We start from the raw sequence: 19,353 nt of genomic DNA, 5'->3' as shown, positions 1-19,353 counted from the left end.
CCGGGATAGCTTAACCATGTAAGCTCGAAGGCACCTTAGGTTTCTTGAAAAGTGAGCTTTGTGTCCATGTGCGACGGTATCACATTTGACCGAACGTGGAAGAGAAAAGCTGATTAAGTAAAATTTAACACTCAGTAGTGTGTTCCGTCTTATTTTATTATACTGAAATATATGTTTGTTTTTCTGTTCCCCAGCTTAAACTAATGTCAATTAGAATGTGAAACTATTTTCGGGAGTGGTCATATGCTCGTATGCGCTTTGCTTTCATAACTTTCTCTTCAGTGCCACCATAGAGTTGATTATCACAGAAAGTCGTCCACGAGTATAACCTGCTCAAGCCTGGGTTACATACACATGCATGTGCACACTCGGGGAAAGTGGAAGAAGGGACAGTCACCACCATGCCCAGAGAGCAGTTTTGTTTTTCTGTGCCGTAGGTAAGGTAATGGATAGTGCTTTACTGCAATTTAGATTGAATTAGATCACTAGAAAAACAATTTTTTCTACTCACTGTAATGTTGATAGAATGTGCTTAACATTTTGAATATCCCATATTAATGGAGCACTGCATTTGTAATGTAAAAATCATGGGTTAGGTCCTACTGGTGAGATATTGTCTTTAGGAGTACAGTCACAATCAAGAGCTGCAGAAAACTGGTGGTACAAACTTGCCTAAAATAGATGCGGAGCTTGCTTGAATGCTGCCACCACAGCTCTCCTGCGCCTGAAAAAAATGTGCCGAGAACTCTGGAGGAGTCTACTGTGAAGAGTATGGTATATACAGTGCAAACTGTATTGTAATAATTGTGCATGTTTTAGAAGTCTACTTTTAGTAAATGGGAAGTGCAGGTTGTATTATTATGGTTTGCAAAAATGTTGTGCATGCCTGAGGAAGGTATTTTCCAATGAAAATACTCTAGACCACAGAGTGGTTGGGCGTAGTATTGTTCTCGTTCAACAGCTTTACTTTTAAAGGGGCCCTGCAATGCAAAGCTTGTTGAACGGCACCAATGGCATTGCCTCGATGCAGCGATTTTGTGTGCTTGTAGATAGGACGTGATGAACAAGAGTGCTGTTATGATTATTGGTTTAAAATGTAATGTACATTTTAAGTTCACACGATACTGCGAGTACTGCAAAAAAAGGTATGGCATTACGTTTTACAACGATTTTAAGTATCGTAGAATGCACCGCAGGCGAGGGGTTGCAACCCCTCGCAGAAGCTGCTGTAACCATAAAAGTGACGCCATGGCTGCTGGCATTGTAGGGCCCCTTTAAAACAACAAAAGGTTGAGTAGTTGGTAGGAATTCGTGTTAGAAAAAGTTAGGCTTGCAGAGACGGACACAATAAGAAGAGGAAATGGAGAACAAACTTGTGATGTTTACTAAATGCAAAATAAAATTAATGTGGATATTCACTGCCTCACCTGACCATCAAGGAGTGAACCCAGCAATTGCATTTGTGTTGTCCGTTTCCTCCTCTTGTGTCCATGTCTGCACTGTGCATGCATAACCTTTTCTAACTTACATGGTTGGCCTTCCCTGCACACCCGTCTACTCTGTGGTGTTTTCAGATGAATTCTCGCAAAGCCTTTGTGCTTGCACTTCCATGTGCAGCTGCACATGGAGGTTGAAATGTAGTTAGTGGATGAGAGTTTTGTTGAAAAACAACCTTGAGAACACTTGTTCTCCAATCACACGGCGAAGTGCATGGTTCCAGATTCTTGTGCTAGAGGCAGCTACAAATTGTGCAAATGGTCCATTAACTACTAACTGTAACTTGCGGTAGACAGCACAAAAAATAGTGGTCTTGAAGTGCTGTCATTGTATGGACACACTTTGCGTGTTAAAGTTCTTTATATGTAGCATGAAGCCCAACAGTCTAAGAAATACCTAGGCTTAAGTGTTACATTAGATGCAGACGTGTACATGTAGCAGAAAAAAGTAACAGATTACCATTACAATTACTCATTCAAAATTGTAATTGATTGCAATGGCAAATTACTGCCCCATGTAAGTAATTAAGCAATTACTAAGTTGTAATCGATCACTTTTATGTTACCTCCCAATCTTTATTAACACTGCAGCACAAATGCAGTAAATTGAACGAGCTGGCCTGTCCCACCGGGGGCTCAGCATTTCTTTCCTCGTTGAACCGGCGCTGGTATGGCTCAATAGCGAAGGCCATTTAGGGTCAGGAAATCGCGGGCGATTTTTCGAGCTTTTCATTTGCATAGCTTAACGCACCGTGCTTAACAGAGGACCCAGATGGTTAGTAACCACTATCTTGTGCGTAAGATCCGTGTACGTTACAACACCACTCATAGGAGCCGACACCCGGGGGGGGGACTCCGGGGTCCGGCCCCTTCCGGAATTTTCCGAAGGGGGCAGAGCTCCCTATGATAGTCGAAGCTACCTATCCCCCCCCCCCCTCCCTCCGGCGATGCCGATACCTTACCCCCCGCCGCTACACACATACACACCTGCACTCTTATGGCGTTTTTCACTGGTCGATTCGGAGCAGGATTTCTTGCTCCACGGCAACGGATCCGAATTTCACAGGTCGATCTGGAGCGGGTTCGCGCGTTCCACTGGTCGTTGCGGATCAACTCGCTCCGCGCCGGATCTCTCTCACTTGCTCCGTCGCCGAGGCGCGGATTCGGGCAGAAATAGCACGCGTCACTTCCGTCTTCAAGCGAAATCGGTACCCGATTGGTACGCACAACATTGTGTTGCTTCGGAAAATGGCTGCGTTCGGTGCTGTTGCAGCGCTCGCGTTTATCGATGAGAGCTCGGACGACAGCGATTACGAAGTGACGCAGGTGCTGTACGAAGCCTTCTATGTACGTTGTCCATACACAATACTTGCGGGCGCGACATGGAAATGACGGACTATGCAACTGCCACGGTCAAATTACACACGGGGGACGGCGAGTTTGGTTGCCGTGGAAGCGTACAGAACGGAAGTCGGGCATGGTTTTCGGAACCGGTTCGTGCGACGTGTATGCAGACTTCCTGTGTGATCCGCCGCGGAGCGTTTTTGCGCTCCGCTGGCCGATTCGGATTTGTGAAACCCGAGCGCTTGCTCGAGAATTTCGGCGGCCGCTCCAGATCGACCAGTGAAAAACGCCATTAGAAATATTTACAACCTTTGGGGCTTATCTTGTCTAACAACGATAATCGTCATCTGTCTTGCCCGAGTTTCCTTTCTTGAAAACTCGGCGCTCGCTACTTTCCTTTCGAGAAGCTGCGTCACACTGATAACGGGCATGCCGTTCGTGACTGGGAAGTACCGGGCTCGCAGCGGTAAAAAAAAGGAAACGCGGGCAAGACAGAGGACGGGTATTGTTGTGGGACAAGATAAGCCCCAAAGGGTGTAAATATTTCTAAGAGTGTAAAATGCTATTAGCAGAGTTTTGTCGTCCACATCATTTGAGTTTTTTTTTTTTTTACTTGTCTCTACCTTTTCACTTAAAATTTTATTGTGGCTCATAGCTTACTGCATCACTGTTGGCGCGGACGTGCACGGCTTTTAATTCATACTTTCGCTTTATTTCTGCAAATCCTGACAATAGAAGGACAAGGACAAAGCACTACCGGCGGCTGCTTCATCCGTATTTTCTCACTTCAACATTGTTTCAAGTTCCACTGTAAACGCCATGCACATACACCGTACATGTAAATATACACACAGGACAAAGTTTATTATATTTTTGAAAGAGGAGGTAGCCAAATAAAAGTTATTTCTAAAGGTATGAGTAGCCTATGCCTAGAGAATTAATATGTTGCTGTATTTTAACCTCGCTTCAAATTGCTTTGCATGCTTTCTTTTGATCCTGAAAACAGCCTGCAGACTTCAGTGACCCCTTCGGCTGAGTCTTTTATCAACGGTGTGCGAAATGCGCGTGAAAGATATGTCTCGGTATTGCTTCTTTTTCCAGTAAGCAATACTAACGACTCGTAAAAAAAAAAAAGAACTTCTAATAATTTACAACATTCATAAGGGATGGAAACATGCACGCTGGGGTCATAAATCTATACAGGGTGTCCCAATTAACTACCATTCACACAGATTTAAAGTAGCAATTGCGTTACTCGAAGAAAACCCAGTGCATATTGTTTCCGCTACAGTGGAGTATCTTCCAGTAATGTTTCTATTACTGAGATTTATTTAGCTAATTGTAATTAATTATCTAGCTTGAGACGTGCTATCCTAATTATCAGTGTCAATGAGGCGTTCGTAGGCACAGCGAAGGGGCATGTAACTGCGGTATTTTCCGTGACGTACTAATTACGTACTAATTTTTTTTCGACTGATAAATCCGCGAAATATGAAAAATAGCACGGCACTGCGCTCACCCACATCAGACGAGACGTTCATTTGAGGGATCGCCAGCCGTTTGTGCGCAGGCGCGAGCAAGAGCGGGCGCGAGAGAGAAAATGTGGGGGTTCTTGCTCTTTGAAGATATGATTCTGCCTAGGCCATGGAGGCACTACGGGGGAGGTTTCTTAGCGCGTGTTGTATATATGCGTTTGTCCCCTAGACAAATCTCTTACCTCGCGGGCTGGCTGCCCGCGCGGTGAGGCATTGGGCACGGACGCCCCATTTGGTGATCATTATGTCTGAAGGGGCAAGGTTCTGACTGTCGCTTTTTTCTTCGTGACGATAGATGGGATTTTTTACAAGCACTGCTCCAGGAGGACACATGTAACCGGCAAACGGAGGCCTCAGGAGAGCACCTGAGGTTATAATAAAGCAGGCGGCGCAGGATCTCCAGTTCACCCAAGCGGTAGCGGGGGTATCAAAGCTCAAAGCAGGGCGGCAAGGGGTGCCATGGGTGTATAAGATCGGCTGTCCGCGACAGCGGACAGCCAATTTCTTATGCGAACACCTCCTGGCACGCTTCAGCCTCCGCGGCCCCAATCCACGGACCAGTCCGGGTTCTAGCTTTGGTGTCCGCGCTGCGGCTTTGGTGTCCTGGAGGCGCCGCCAATAATGCGAAATGATGACACGTTGTTACAATCAGTAAAAAAACACGATTGAATAAATATAATTACGTCCAGCCGCCAACTTGTGACGCTAAGTTCAGCACTGCCGCGCCCCGCGATTTTTTTCAATATATGCGGTCCGGGCTCTACCACGGTTGCTACTGCTCCCACAGAAACATGTGTGATGCTATATACAAGGTATATCGCCGTAAGGCGCGAGAAAGCTATGATCCGCCACGACTTAGCACGAGCGCCGCAAGTGCGGGCTGTCAGTCCTACACAGAGGTCGCCAAATCGTGCGTCTGCGCCGCCAGCCAGCGTCCGAGCGTAAACAAACTCGACCCCACTAAGCAATGCCGGCACGCCTAGGGACAAACGCCTACAAGACGCGCTAGGAAACCTCCTCGGTAGTGCCTACACTGTATACGAAACACACCAGCATATTACCACGAAACACCTCGTCAGTACTACGAAATGTTACGCATCATTCAGATAAATCCAAGAGAAGATTCTGCGTAAACTTTTTCCTTTTTTTTCTTTTTTTTCTTTTTGTACAGACGTCCTGATTGGCGATTCGGCTCATCTAAAAGTGGTACATTTACTTTCTTGAACGTATCGGTTTTGCCGTTTCTGTACACGTGGGTCGCTTCCCGGTTTGTTTAGTTCGCTTTTATTTTTTGCCACGAACCTGTTTTTGCAGCACGTATACTTTCTAATGAAAAAATAAAACAGTCACTTTAATTTGGCTTTGGTCCAAAGCAATTAAGTTTCCGACGCGACACATAGATGCGCGCGCACTCTTCGATGCCAAAAAGACAATCCTCTTAGACAATCTTAGACAATCCAAAAAGAAGTTCTTCCACCACGATTTGCCTAACATCATACCTGTCAACCTCAAAAAATTCTGGAATATTGTGAAACCAAACAATAGCTCCAATAACATTTCCTTGACTTATCCTGACGGTTCAAACGTGCCGCTTGATCAGCGGTCAGACGTAATGAACTCATATTTTTCTTCTGTTTTCACTCGTGAGCCTGCACTGAAGGACTTTGATTTGCCCAGCCACAGTTTTCCCCTCATGTTTCCCATTACGATTAATTCCCAAGGCATTATGAAACTTATTGATAACCTAAAGATTTCAAGTGCCCCCGGGCCAGATAACGTACTTACATCACTGCTAAGATACTAAAAGGTACGAAAGCAATTTCCAGTCTAATATTACAAATAATTTTTACCCAGTCCATTACTGATAGTTCACTTCTAAATGACTGGAAGATTAGTAAGGTGGTACCGGTATATAAGTCAGGCAGCCACTCTGATCCTTCCAACTATCGCCCCACTTCCCTAACGAGTATTCCCTGTAAACTCCTAGAACATATAACATATTCGCAAATAGCATGTCATCTCGGTGATCAGTCCTTCTTTTTTCACAATCAGCACGGTTTCCGGCCTGGTTTGTCTTGCGATACACAGCTTTTTGAATGTATTACTGAACTTCACCTGAACTTAGACTCATCACTTCAAACTGACGTCATATATCTAGACTTCGCCAAAGCATTTGACTGTGTTCCACATAAGCGGCTTTTGGCCAAACTTTCATGCCTCGGTCTCGACCCTCTCGCACTGTCATGGATCCGTTGCTTCCTTACTAATCGATTCCAGTACACAGCTATCGGAAATCATTGCTCAACCACTGCTAGCGTCAACTCCGGAGTACCACAGGGGTCCGTCCTCGGTCCCCTTCTCTTTCTCATCTTCATAAACGACCTTCCCAACGGCATATCATCCAATATCCGACTTTTTGCAGATGACTGCGTAATCTACCGTCACATTACAGACCCAGCCGACCATGCAATGCTCCAAAAAGACTTACATTCATTAGAAACCTGGTGTTCCAACTCTTTAATGAAACTTAACATCTCCAAATGTAAAGTTATGCAGGTATCCCGTAAACACTCTAACAAGAATCACCCGTACTTTTTGAACTCGACAGCCCTATCCACCGTTGAATCGTATCGTTATCTCGGTATCACTATTAATAGCAAGTTGACCTGGTCCGACCATATAACAAAATTGGCTACCGACACTAATAAATCACTTGGTTACGTCAGACGTACCCTTGTGCTGTGCCCCTCATCCACAAGAAAACTAGCTTTTGAAACTTTTTTTCGAAGTAAACTTGAATACGCCTCAGCTATTTGGAGCCCGCACCGAGCTTACTTAATTAATATATTAGAATCAATACAAAATCGTGCCGCTAGATTCATCACTTCCAGGTACAGCCGTGAAGAAAGTGTCAGTGCGATTAAGTCATCTCTAGGACTCGAACCATCGATGTTGCGTCGGAAAATTGCAAAACTTTGCCTTTTTGCAGCGACTTTATTATAACTTCCCCGAACTGCATGGAAGGCTTCTAATCCCACCAACCCGTACATCTCGTCGCCTTTTTAACTCTTGCAGCATCCAGCGCTTGTATGGTTCAACATTTTCCTTTAATCAATCGTTTCTGCCTAGCGCCATTATAGAGTGGAACAATTTACCAGATAGAGTTGTCAATGAGCGCAACCCCATTATCTTCAAGCAGCTGCTTACTGATCACCTTAAACCCTAACCTTATAATGACCGTACTGTGCCTTCATTCTTTTGCGATTGCCGTCTCACATTGTGACTGTTCTGCTGATTTGCTTTTGCATTCTATTCAGTGTGCCTCTTGGCTTTTTTGTTGTTGTTGTTGTTGTTTGCTTTAATGCGAATCCACAGGCTGAGTCTTGTAAGAAATTGTAACCATATCTTTGTTTCTATCCTTATCTTCTGTAACCCCCCCTTATGTAATACCCCGACAGGGGTCCTTAATGAAAAATAAATGATGATGATGATGATCATGATGATGATGCGGTGCTAGCAGAGCCAGGATTTTGAAACATTCTGTGCGTATTCCATTGCTTCTCGCGTTTCGTGCCTGGTTATAGCGGCGCTTCGGCCGCGTTGAGAGACGGATAATAAGTGTGACGTAGAAAAGAAAGGAAGGAATATCTGCGAAGCCGAGAAACCTGTTGTTGGTGCTCCTTCCGTACCATTAACAAGGTGATGCGCTGCCTCTTTGGGTTTGCGACAGGCAAATCAATTGCTTTTTGTCAGCTTATTTGAGGGCGCTGCTTTATGATGCGGATGGGAGTGCAGTCACGTGGTATTTGACATTTTTCTAGGGGTTTATTTACTAATCGGAAAAAAACTTGTGCGCAAATAGTACGTCGCTGAAAACACCGCAGCTAAATGTCATTGTGGAGTGCCTACAAATGTCTCATTGACACTAATAATTACGACAGTACTTCCAGAGTTAGATAATTAATTCAAATTATCAAATTAAATTTCAGGAACGAAATAATTACTGGCGGTTACACCACTGTACTGGAAACAATACGCACTACGTTTTCTACGAGTAACGCAACTGCTCTTAATTTAAATCTTGGTGCATGATAGTTGGGGCACCCTAAATAGTTCACTCAGTAACCGAAATAAGGCCAAGCCGGATTAACTCAAAACCAGAATCTACAGCCGTCATGTGCAACAGCGCTTATCTCGGGCTCCCAGAGAAGAGAGAGAGAGAGAGAGATGCTGCAGTTTCTCCGGAAGGGCGAAGCAGTATTAGTGACAGCAAAGTATAAAACAATTTCACGAAGGAATGTTACACCACCGAGAGACGCCAGATTCTTGGTGGTGCGAGAGGACCCGGGCTGTGAAATTGAACTGTCTCCTACTATGAGGTCCTTAATAGACTCATATAAGGCCGCCACTTCAGTGAACCATTCTTCGAGATGACATGAACTTTCTTCAAGCGAACTGTTATAAAAGGTGTATATATATATATATATATATATATATATATATATATATATATATATATATATATATATATATATATATATATATATATATATATATATATATATATATATATATATATATATATACAGTAAAAGCTCGTTAATTCGAACCGCAAGGGAAAGCCGCTTCAGTTCGAATTAACGAAAGTTCGAACTAACGAAAGTGAAGGAGGGCAACAGTACACTGCGATTTGGAAGCAGTAGGGCATGTCAGAAATTCGGCGTGTGAGAAAGTGATGGCGTGTGCCCGCGGCACACGCCATCTTCAAGTCGAAGCTCTGGGTCCGACTGTGCCACACCACCGATGTCCACCGAAACGAACGTCAGCCGAGGCTTAACACCATCACAATGAATCGCGACGGCCGATACCTCCTAAGCTGAAAACAGAGGTGCACAACCGATGAAGACTGCCGAGACAAAGACGCCGAACATGTGAAGGTGGCGAAGGCCCTGATTCGTTGGTTCTTGATTGCAAGCGCAGCTGCATCGTACTTGATTCGCTGTGTTTTGGAGCTTGCCGTGCCATCTCCGCACAACATTAGCAGCTGTACAAGATTTGCGAAGCCTCCGAGATTCGCAACGGGCAAGAAGTCTCGGAGGTTACGTAGAACGGAGAGGCGGCAGCCGCCGCTGCCTTCTGGCTGACGCCGCGATCGGGTAGATTTTTTTGCGATTTTGCCTTCTCTCGCCGTTCTCTCCGTTTCGGAGGCAATACAGCCTTGTGTGTAGGCAGTAGGCGCGTTTCTCTGGCCGTGTGCCAGGCGAGCGTAGTTCGAATTATCCGTGAGGGAACCTTCTCGCGTTCGAATTAACGGACTTTTTTATACATAGACTTCTGTGGAGCTTGGCCGGACCAAATCGTACAGTTCGAATTATCCATAAATTCGAATTATTGAAGTTCGAATTAGCGAGCTTTCACTGTATATATATATCTTCTGATTATTTCAGTCTCATGATCCGGATCCGCGGTCACTACCTGTCCTAAGTATAGATGTATTCCCTTACTACTTCTAGTGCCTCGCTACCTATTGTAAACTACTGTTCTCTTCCGAGACTGTTAAACATTACTTTAGTTTTTTGCAGATTAATTTTTAGACCCACCCTTCTGCTTTGCCTCTCCAGGTCAGTGAGCATGCATTGCAATTGGTCCCCTGAGGTACTAAGCAAGGCAATAACATCAGCGAATCGCAAGTTACTAAGATATTCTCCATTAACTTTTATCCCCAATTCTTCCGAATTCAGGTCTCTGAATACCTCCTCTAAACACGCTGTGAATAGCATTGGAGAGATCGTATCTCCCTGCCTGACGCCTTTCTTTATTGGGATTTTGATGCTTTCTTTATGGAGGACTACAGTGGCTGTGGAGCCGCTATAGATAGCTTTCAGTATTTTTACATACGGCTCGTCTACACCCTGATTCCGTAATGCCTCGATGACTACTGAGGTTTCAACTGAATCAAACGCGTTCTCGTAATATATATATATATATATATATATATATATATATATATATATATATATATATATATATATATATATATATATATATATATATATATATATATATATATATATGGGGTTCGGAAAGCTGGGCGGGCCCCAGCGCCTATGACACCACCCTATACCCCTCAGTGCGCACACCCAGCAAACTTGCTAACTTCCCTGTCCCGCTGTTTTTCCTCCTGGAGCGAGTTTTCAGTGATACGGCCGTTCAGCAAATCACCTGCCACAATGCATCAGTCTTGCCTGCTGAGTTACCAGATGCGGTGATATATTCTATAAGTTGATTTTGTCATGCATAGCTAATTGTCTGACAGCCTTAAATTCTTTCTTTGGTAGGTCATTGAAAGTGTTTCTGTGATTCTTTTAGATATACTTACAGAGAGTCTCTTCATGCTATACCATTTCGCCAGAACAGTAAATTTCATTAATTTGTGCAGTGTTCTGCATGTTTAGCATATTGGAGCTCTGTGAAGCGTGGGAAAGAAAAAGGACTAGGTTAGAACACATTGGCGGGCTAGTTGGTTTGAATCTATGATAGAGTGTGTAAGCGCGACTGAACGAGGACGTAGAAAGAAACAGCGCTGTTTCTGTGTATCTGTTTCTTTCTACGCCCTCGTTCAGTCGCGCTTACACACTCTACCATGGAAAGAAAAAGGGCAATGCATGGTTCGTGTCTATCGCAGAAGAGAAATAGGTTTGTGCACGAAATTAATTCCAGGCAGTTTTCGCACAAGGAAATATGCAGCTGTTTGAAGTGCTCTGAAAAAAAAAAAATAGAGGAAGGGAAAAAATAAAAAAATAAAGCTTACCTGATTTGCAGCGGTAGTCTCCTACCGACGTAGGTTAAGCAGAATCTTAAACCAGGGATATCATGTCCAGGAAATGACGCCCTGCATGAGAAACGCGACGGTATACCTGTCTTTCACCACGTACTTTGTTTTCCATTTACATATTTCAGCTTTGGAGATGAAATTACATGTACACTTCTCTGCTTTTGTAGAAGCTTTCAGTATATCAGCCATCTCAACAGCTACGACGGCAGGTATAGGTGCTTCAAAAGGTGCCCGTTTAGGCTAATCGCTATTTATGTTCTGCCACATTCGAGCATGCTTCATGTGATACAAACGTTAGTTTTCTTTGATTGTAACAACTGAACCGATGTTAATACAGATGCGCACAAGATGACTTTGGTGGAAACGAATGCGTGTAAGCGGAAATATATGGGTTGTTCAATAACTGCTGAGACTGGCGCTCTGAGAGCTTTTATTTATTTTATTTATTTATTTTATTTATAGATACTGCGATCTGAAATCAGATCATAGCAGGGTGGGTATACATAGATATGTACAAGCATGTAAACACATACAAATCCATCACATATGCAGGCATTTTAGGACATTAATGAAGAATACATACAAGAAAAAAAACATACAACAGATAACGCACACGAATTCATAACATTTGCAAGCATTTTTCAAACATTGGTAAGGAATTCTGGGTAACAATGTGAGAATTAAGATCATTCCAGTCTTTTATTGTCCTAGGAAAAAAAGAATATTTGAAACAGTTATTCCGTGCGTTGATGGGGGTTATCGATAAAGCATGCCTTCGTCTCGTGTTATAACCAGATGAGTAAGTAAAGAACTTGGAAGTGTTAACCTTATAATGGCCGTTTACAAGTTGGAAGAGGAACTTTAATCGACAGATACGGTTGCGCACAGTCACCGGGGGTAATCCACTGCGCCTTACGAGCTCACCAACTGACGCGCGGCCGTATGAATTAAAAACAAACCTAACTACCTTATGCTGTACACGTTCCAGTTTTTTAATATTGGTTAAAGTGAATGGGTCCCAAATAATTACGGCATATTCCAACAACGGACGAATGTAGGAATTGTACGCCAGTAGACGAACACCAGACGTAGATGATTTCAGTGAGCGCCTCAAGAAAAACAGTTTACGCAAAGAATTCGCAACAACATTATCTATGTGCTTCGTCCAGGAAAGCTCATTGGTTATCCATAGGCCCAAATATTTGTACTCTCTTACCTCTGATAGAGATACGTTGTCAACATTATATGCAAATTGAAGAGGTTCTTTCTTATGTGTGATTCTCATAAAAACAGTTTTTTCAAAATTAATAGACATTTGCCATTGTTCGCACCAAGCAGTGACCTTTGCCAGGTCATTATTTAGACGCACCTGATCATCAACAGAAGATATCTTTTCATACAAAATACAGTCATCTGCGTAAAGTTTCACGGAAACTGAAAGTTCTGCGACTATGTCATTTATAAATAATAGAAATAAAAGTGGTCCCAAAACTGATCCCTGGGGGACTCCAGACGCAACCTCTGTATTGTTAGAAGAAGTATTGTTTAAGGTGACAAATTGGTGTCTGTTAGTAAGATAGGCTCTGATCCATGTAAGTATCTGTTCATTTTTTATATAATACCCTAATTTATGGATTAATTTGTTATGTGATACCTTGTCAAATGCTTTACGAAAATCCATGAACAGAATATCTGTTTGCTTCCCTTCATTAATTGTCTGTGCGAGATCGTGAACAGTCTCAACTAATTGAGTACATGTAGAAAAGCTGCGCCTGAAACCATGTTGGACATCTGTAAGTACCTTGTGCTCTTCTAAGAAACCTAATATATGTTTATGAATTATATGCTCTAAAATTTTGCATGATGTAGATGTAAGAGATACTGGTCGGTAATTGTCTATGTGTGTTTTTTTCCCGGATTTATGTAAAGGTTTGATTTCGGCCGTCCTCCAGTCATCCGGTAGGGAACCATCGCGCAAAGATCTGGTGAACACGACATACAGATACTTAGCGCACCATTCCGCATAACGCTTTAAAAAGGCGTTTGGTATTTTATCTGGTCCTGGAGACTTTTTAGTATCAACGTTCAATAGCAAATTAAAAACGCCGCTCTCAGAAATGACTTTCTAGATTTCTAAATTTCTAGAAATTATTATTCGGCAGTTTTTTCCCTATTTATATGCTTCGCAGAAAGCAAATTGCATGCGTCCCGCCATTTCTACAAAGCGTAGGTAATATGAGTCGAGCCATCTTTTGTCACCTTCCTAAAAATCACCTCCAGTGTGGTACCTACACCATGTACCTTGTATTGTTCCAAGTCAAAGCAACGTCTTTTTTTTTTTAATCCTTCTCCTGAGCATCGCAACGATGCCCTTATTCGTACCACAGACCAGATGGGGCACTCTTGGACTTATTTATGTGCCTCACGGTAAAAAGGACATTGCCTTGACAAGGAACAAAGTGTAGTTAAGACATTGGAGGCGATTTTTTAAGTAGGTGTAAAAAATGGCTTCACTTGTAGAGATGGTGAGACGCGTGCATTTCACTTACTGGCGAAGAAGGGATACAAGTGACCGATGAATAATTTTCAGAAGTTTCCAGAGCATGGTGTCAGTCTTTATTGAAAAACCCTCGTACTGGCTCTGCATACGGATTACTAAACTTTACAGCTGTTACAAATACAAGGTGTTCACAGCACACTGTAATCAAACTGTCCATGATTTTTTTTTCTGAAAGACACATCTGCCAGCTTCCTTTAATTTCGCTTGTTTATTTATTTACCTTTATTTATTGTTATTTATTTGTATTCCTAACACGCCTCCAAACGGGTTATACAGCAAGGGGGGGGGGGGGGTGAATGCGCAGTGATCAGTATATAGCATACTGACCTACGATTGCGCGGAATGCGTGCACAAACTCGACATTGCTTACTGTCGTTCCGTCAGTGAGCGCCGGTGAGAGGGACAAAAGCGGTTCCGGGCCTGGATAGCCAAGGTGGAAAGTGACAGTCCCAGCCAGATGCCGAGATAAGCGCTTAGGTAGCCGAGGACCTCCACCCGCTGCACGGTGGAGAGAGCAGTTGTGCCGAGACAACAATTTTAGGAAACAGAAACGTCTGGTGGTGCGTGGGTGGCAGCGGGAGTGCCTGCTCTAGAAAGGCATTTTTGATAGTCGCTTCGGCAGTTGGAGCGGTTGCCAAGCAACGTTCCGCGCGCACGTGCACGTACCCATCAGGCTACGAATCGTTCCTTCACGAGTCCTTAAAAATGAATTAGTTCTTTCCACCGACTTCGCATTGGTGAGCATGAATGACATGAACCGAAGAGCTGTGAACACCACTTTCAGTCGTTTTTAGCCTGATGTGCCTGGAGTCGCGCACGTACGAAATGCAGCTTTGCAATTTAATTAACCTTTCGGTCTGGAACCGACTTTCGTCAAAGTAAAAAAAATTTAAAAATAGATAACAATTAGAGCAGAAACCATGTCAAGATAACTGTCAACGTTAATGCGATTAGAATTGAAGCAGTGTAGCGACGCGCCGTATTGCCGCCACCGAAACGCGTCATATGTACGAGGCGTATACATGTACTGCAGCTGTGCTCTCTCACGCTTCCCACTGGGCACGTACCCACATAACCATTGACCCAAGTTGGCATCAAATATGCTCGTTGAACAGCATTACCTTAGTTCTGTCCAGCTACGTGGCACTTTCATATATTTAAATTTTGGCACGTTACGGGGACACATGGTATATGACGGTGACCCAAACTGGCGTCAAAGAGTTTCATTGAGATGCGGCATATGTCCAATGTCACATGGCCAGTGACGCGCTGGTCTTAAGGTTGTTTTTAACATGGTTCCCTCAGCACAGCATCCGGATACCCTACGCATTAAACCATGGACTACCCAGTGACCAAAGTTGGTGGGGAAGAGGTTAACCGAGGACAGTCGGACAGACATACAAACACACCGCAAACTTCTCACGTACCGCAAACAAAAGTTCTCAAAGAATCTAATCACATTAAATGACTAGGCCAGCACTTAGCAGTTAATGGCATCTTCGGGTGGTCGCTGTTATCCTTCGAATCGGAGTGCGCCCATTCCGGACGCCCACTTTCTCCAAGCAAAAGATATCTTGCGCCAACCGAACAGCCGGCTCTTTTTCGAAGCAGTGCGAGGGAAGGAAGCAACGGCTGAGGAGAACTGCCGGTAACGCGGCCCGTCGCCAATCTTCGTCGCCGCGAACGGAGCGAGGGTCGGGTCGCATGACTGGAAAGCGACTTTCTCTGCTGCTCCGACGGCAATAGTGGCGCTCTCGGCGCTCTGACTCGGACGTTGGGAAACGACCGTCCGAGTGTAGCCGGAGCACCCCTATTCGACCACCCGAACAAGATCGGCCTTTTGGCAGCGCTTAGAGCACTCGAAAACGACCATCTGAATATGCCATAAGTGTGCTATAGCATATATGGTACGTGTGTCCCAGCTAACATTAGGCCAAGCTGTTAAAAAAAATAAATAGAATAAAGAAAACGCTGCAAACAAGACCTGCACAGGGGTCTGACGACCGTACACGGAAGCTCCTATAAGTTTATCGTGCACCGTATTTTTTAATCTTTTTTTTTATTGAAAGCTTGGTTAACGTTTAAGAAGCCCCCTCCCAGCGATGCCGAAGCCGATACCTCCCCTCCCCTCCCCTCCCCTCCCCCTTAACTCTCATTACCGGACTTCTGTCACCCATATCATTTGAGGTTTCTTTTGAGTTGCCTCTACCTTTTGACTTATGCAGTAAACTAAAAGCTTACTGCATAATTGCTGGCGCGGACGTGCACGGCTTTTAATTCATACTTTCGCTTTATTTCTGCAAATCCTAACAATAGGAGGACAGGCGCATCAGAAGCACAAGCTTTTAAGGAAAAGGAGGTTGCCAATTAAGAATTATTTCTAATGGTATAGACAGCCTATGCCTATAAAATGAATATGTTTCTTTGTGTTCACCTAGCTTCAAATTGCTTTTCATGCTTTTTTGACACTGAAAAAAAACCTGCAGTCTTCTATCAACGGCGTGTGAAATGCACATGAATGATAAATTCAGTATTGCTTCATCAATCTTTCCCGTAGGCACTGCTAACGTGACATTCAAGAGTACATCCAAGAGGTCCTTTTCTTGTCTTCGGCGACTGAAAACGTACTTGCGGTCGACGACTGGACAAGCCCGTTTGAACCATCTGGCAATTTTGCACGCTCTAAAAAAACTCTCCCGCAAAATCAACTTGAAAAAAAAATTTACTCCCATCTTGGCCCTGCGAAAGTGGATGTCCAGCGAAGCTGTTGAAAACCACCACCGCAACTGCTGAGGGGGGTATACAATGCTTCATTGCTTTAGAGTAATGGTAGTAATCAAAGTAATGGTAATTTTGACAGCACGCCGCCGGTGGTCGTATTGCCGTTTCTTTTTCCTTTTCCCGCTCCTCGTATTCACGCTGCTCCTCGGGAGTCGTATACCTGTGCGTCGCCTACCCATAGCGGTGCTGCAACAACAATGACATCAGCTGCTGGGCTGGTTCTTTTATATCCGAAAGGCTAGTGACGACACTCCCCACGTCGCAAGCTGCCGTCGCCGCGGCAGCTTGCGGAACTGTAATCTTTACAGGGAAACGTACGCGGGGAGCGCTACGTGCTTCGCATGGTTATCAGGATCGCTTTATCATTATCATCAATTATGTGGTTCATATGCTTGTTTTGTGCTTGTTCTTTATTGAAACGAATGCTGTTCTGTATGATGTATGCGCGATTCCAAAGAATGTATACGCTTTTCGTTTCGCTTTGCTGAGTGCTTGGAGCCTGCTTCACCTCCGTCGCGGGTCGAGCCGATATTGCACACCTCCGGGCTCGGCCTACATTTTCGTCTACGGACACGGACACGAAAAATGCCGACCAACGAGAGGCTAACAGCTTCGCTGTAATAAGATTGCCGACGACTTCACTGCCAGATCAAGTGACCGAATGGACACTTTCTCACTGATGGTGAAACCATCGCATCAGACAACGAACTGAAGTTTTTAATAGGAAAGAGAAACGCGCCAACTTACAAGTCAAAGCAAACCACCTGGCTTAGAAAACAACGCAAGAAGGTATATAAAGGAATAAAAATGGCGTACATAACAGCCCAAGCAGGGTGAGTACTTTTGGGCATGCAAAGACGCGTTGTTGCGCTTGTTGTATAGCTCCCTAGTTTATGCTTTGCATTTTCCTTATTAATTTTTATTCGTCATATGATGTATGTTAGCTACTCAATAACGCAATCCACACTGTTCCTATTTGCTCTCGTATCCTTTCGCGCTTTTGAGATATCGCTGGGTCTTATTTATTTATTTATCTATTTATTTGTTAATATGGTTGTTTATTTGTGCGCCTGATAATTTATTATTCTATAATCCTCTATTCCGCCACCGGAAGTAATTGAAACCAATGGCATAAGGCATGCTTTGACAAGTAATTAAACTATTGCGTTATGGAGTCACATTGCTTCATGCTAATAAATCTAGTCATAAGTTGAGTTCAGAAATTGTGATATAATGTCTAAGTTTGATATATGTTATGTCTTATCAACTGAACTTTCGTCTGGGAAAGATTTCTTGATTGTATCTGTGTATTAAAACTTTCACACGGAATTACATGGCTTTTTTCAATGATGTGCATTTGTGCGACTTAATACGCACAAAACACATATATCTATATATGTGTCTATATAAAGACACATAGTCTATATAAAGAAATGCGTTACCGATGGTGGTATCGAATCTGTCTTCCAGCAGAGTAGCCCATTGCTCTAGCCATTAGGCCATGATTACTCCCGCCACTTCGATCGTGAGACCACGAAAGGTACGCACCAGATGAGCTAACGGTGGTGTGACCGTGATGCGTATCTATGGCACCATGCAGGTGAAAGCAGTGGAAGCGCCATTTTCAAAACAATGCATGAGGCACATATCACAGCTTGCCATGAATATCTGTGCGCACTGCTTATCGTTCTACTGCGTTGCATGTACACAGGGAAAGCCCCCCCCCTCCCCCCCCCCCCCCCCGGTTCGTACTCTTGAATCGGTGCTGACAGTATACATATGTGGCGCGTTTTTTGCGCACTCTATAAGCGGCCACGGTCTATAGGCTGTCGCTGTGCGGCGCAAAGGGTGTGCGAAAATAGAAGCACAAATAATTCTTGCTGGGCTATATAGCTGGAGACGAACACTCACGGTGATCACTGGAACGTACTGGACCACTTGCATCACGTCAGAGCTGAACTTGACTTCGAGGTCGACCCTGCTCCTGAAATTAGTCACGTGCTCACGGTCATGCTTTGTTTGTATATGTGGTACGATCGAGTATGAACGCACGAGCGTATATGCACGCGCAATCGTCACGTAGTATATGTGATGCATGGAGCAAGTGTATAATACTTCTGGGGACCGTCTCTTCACCACAATCAAGAGTGGTCGAACAAGGGATGTCGCCGGAGCCAACGTTTCGACAAGGTGACCTGTCATCACTGTAAACCTCCACATTCGTGTAGAATTCTTTGACGTTCGGCATCTCTACATAATGGGCGCTAAGAATACGAGGAACTGCAAGGCACTATTTTTTGGCAACAGCTGCGTCATCTAGTAATTGGTGCATGGCTTGCGTAGAAGAGCAGGTTGGGAGGGGGGGGGGGGTTATTCTGCAAGTGTCCATCCAGTGGACACGCCCGTTTCGTCTGCTGCTGAAGTTCTGATTGGCTGGGATAGGGTACGCTTCAGCAGGAGGCAGGCACCCCCAGCCAATCAGCACTTCAGCAGCAGACGAAATGGACGTGTCCGTGGACACTTACAGAATAGCTCCTCAATGCTCGCCGAAGCACTTATTCAGTTAAAGTTGTCTATTATAATGTGGTATAGTTGCACAATATAGTATACTTCGAAGAATCTAGACGCAGACGTCACAAATAAGCTGAGAATACAACGGCAATCGCACCCCAAAATGAATATATAGATATGCATTCGCTAGGCAATTGTATTCACTCATTTTACAGCTATATGACAGGCGTACCCGCAGAGCTGCTCGCGAAATGGGAAAGTCGGGTAACTCGCTAGAGACATGCAATATAT

The 19,353-nt window shown here is 44.1% G+C and overlaps 1 protein-coding gene across 4 annotated transcripts in view; it reads right to left on the bottom strand.

Moving 5' to 3' along the window:
• LOC135903957 (amiloride-sensitive sodium channel subunit delta-like) overlaps positions 1-19,353 on the bottom strand; it is a 136,913-nt gene that overhangs the window by 4,464 nt on the left and 113,096 nt on the right. For 3 of the 4 annotated variants that reach the window (XR_011507438.1, XM_065434467.1, XM_070522385.1), the window contains exons 10-13: positions 18,463-18,535; positions 14,141-14,268; positions 11,187-11,267; positions 673-724 (exon numbers count right to left, since the gene is read on the bottom strand). Coding sequence is in view for 2 of the 4 variants with exons in the window: in XM_065434467.1 (XP_065290539.1) it covers positions 673-724; positions 11,187-11,267; positions 14,141-14,268; positions 18,463-18,535 (334 nt within the window). In the remaining 2 variants the exon portion in view is untranslated. Of the gene's footprint in view, positions 1-672; positions 725-11,186; positions 11,268-14,140; positions 14,269-18,462; positions 18,536-19,353 lie in introns of those variants that run through there. The other variant, XR_011507439.1, reaches the window with a different exon arrangement.

The sequence above is a fragment of the Dermacentor albipictus genome, chromosome 1 (assembly GCF_038994185.2).
Source record: "Dermacentor albipictus isolate Rhodes 1998 colony chromosome 1, USDA_Dalb.pri_finalv2, whole genome shotgun sequence".
Lineage (NCBI taxonomy): Eukaryota > Metazoa > Arthropoda > Arachnida > Ixodida > Ixodidae > Dermacentor > Dermacentor albipictus.
The sequence above is the reverse complement of the archived record's forward strand: the minus strand, read 5'-3'. Positions and strand labels throughout refer to the sequence as shown.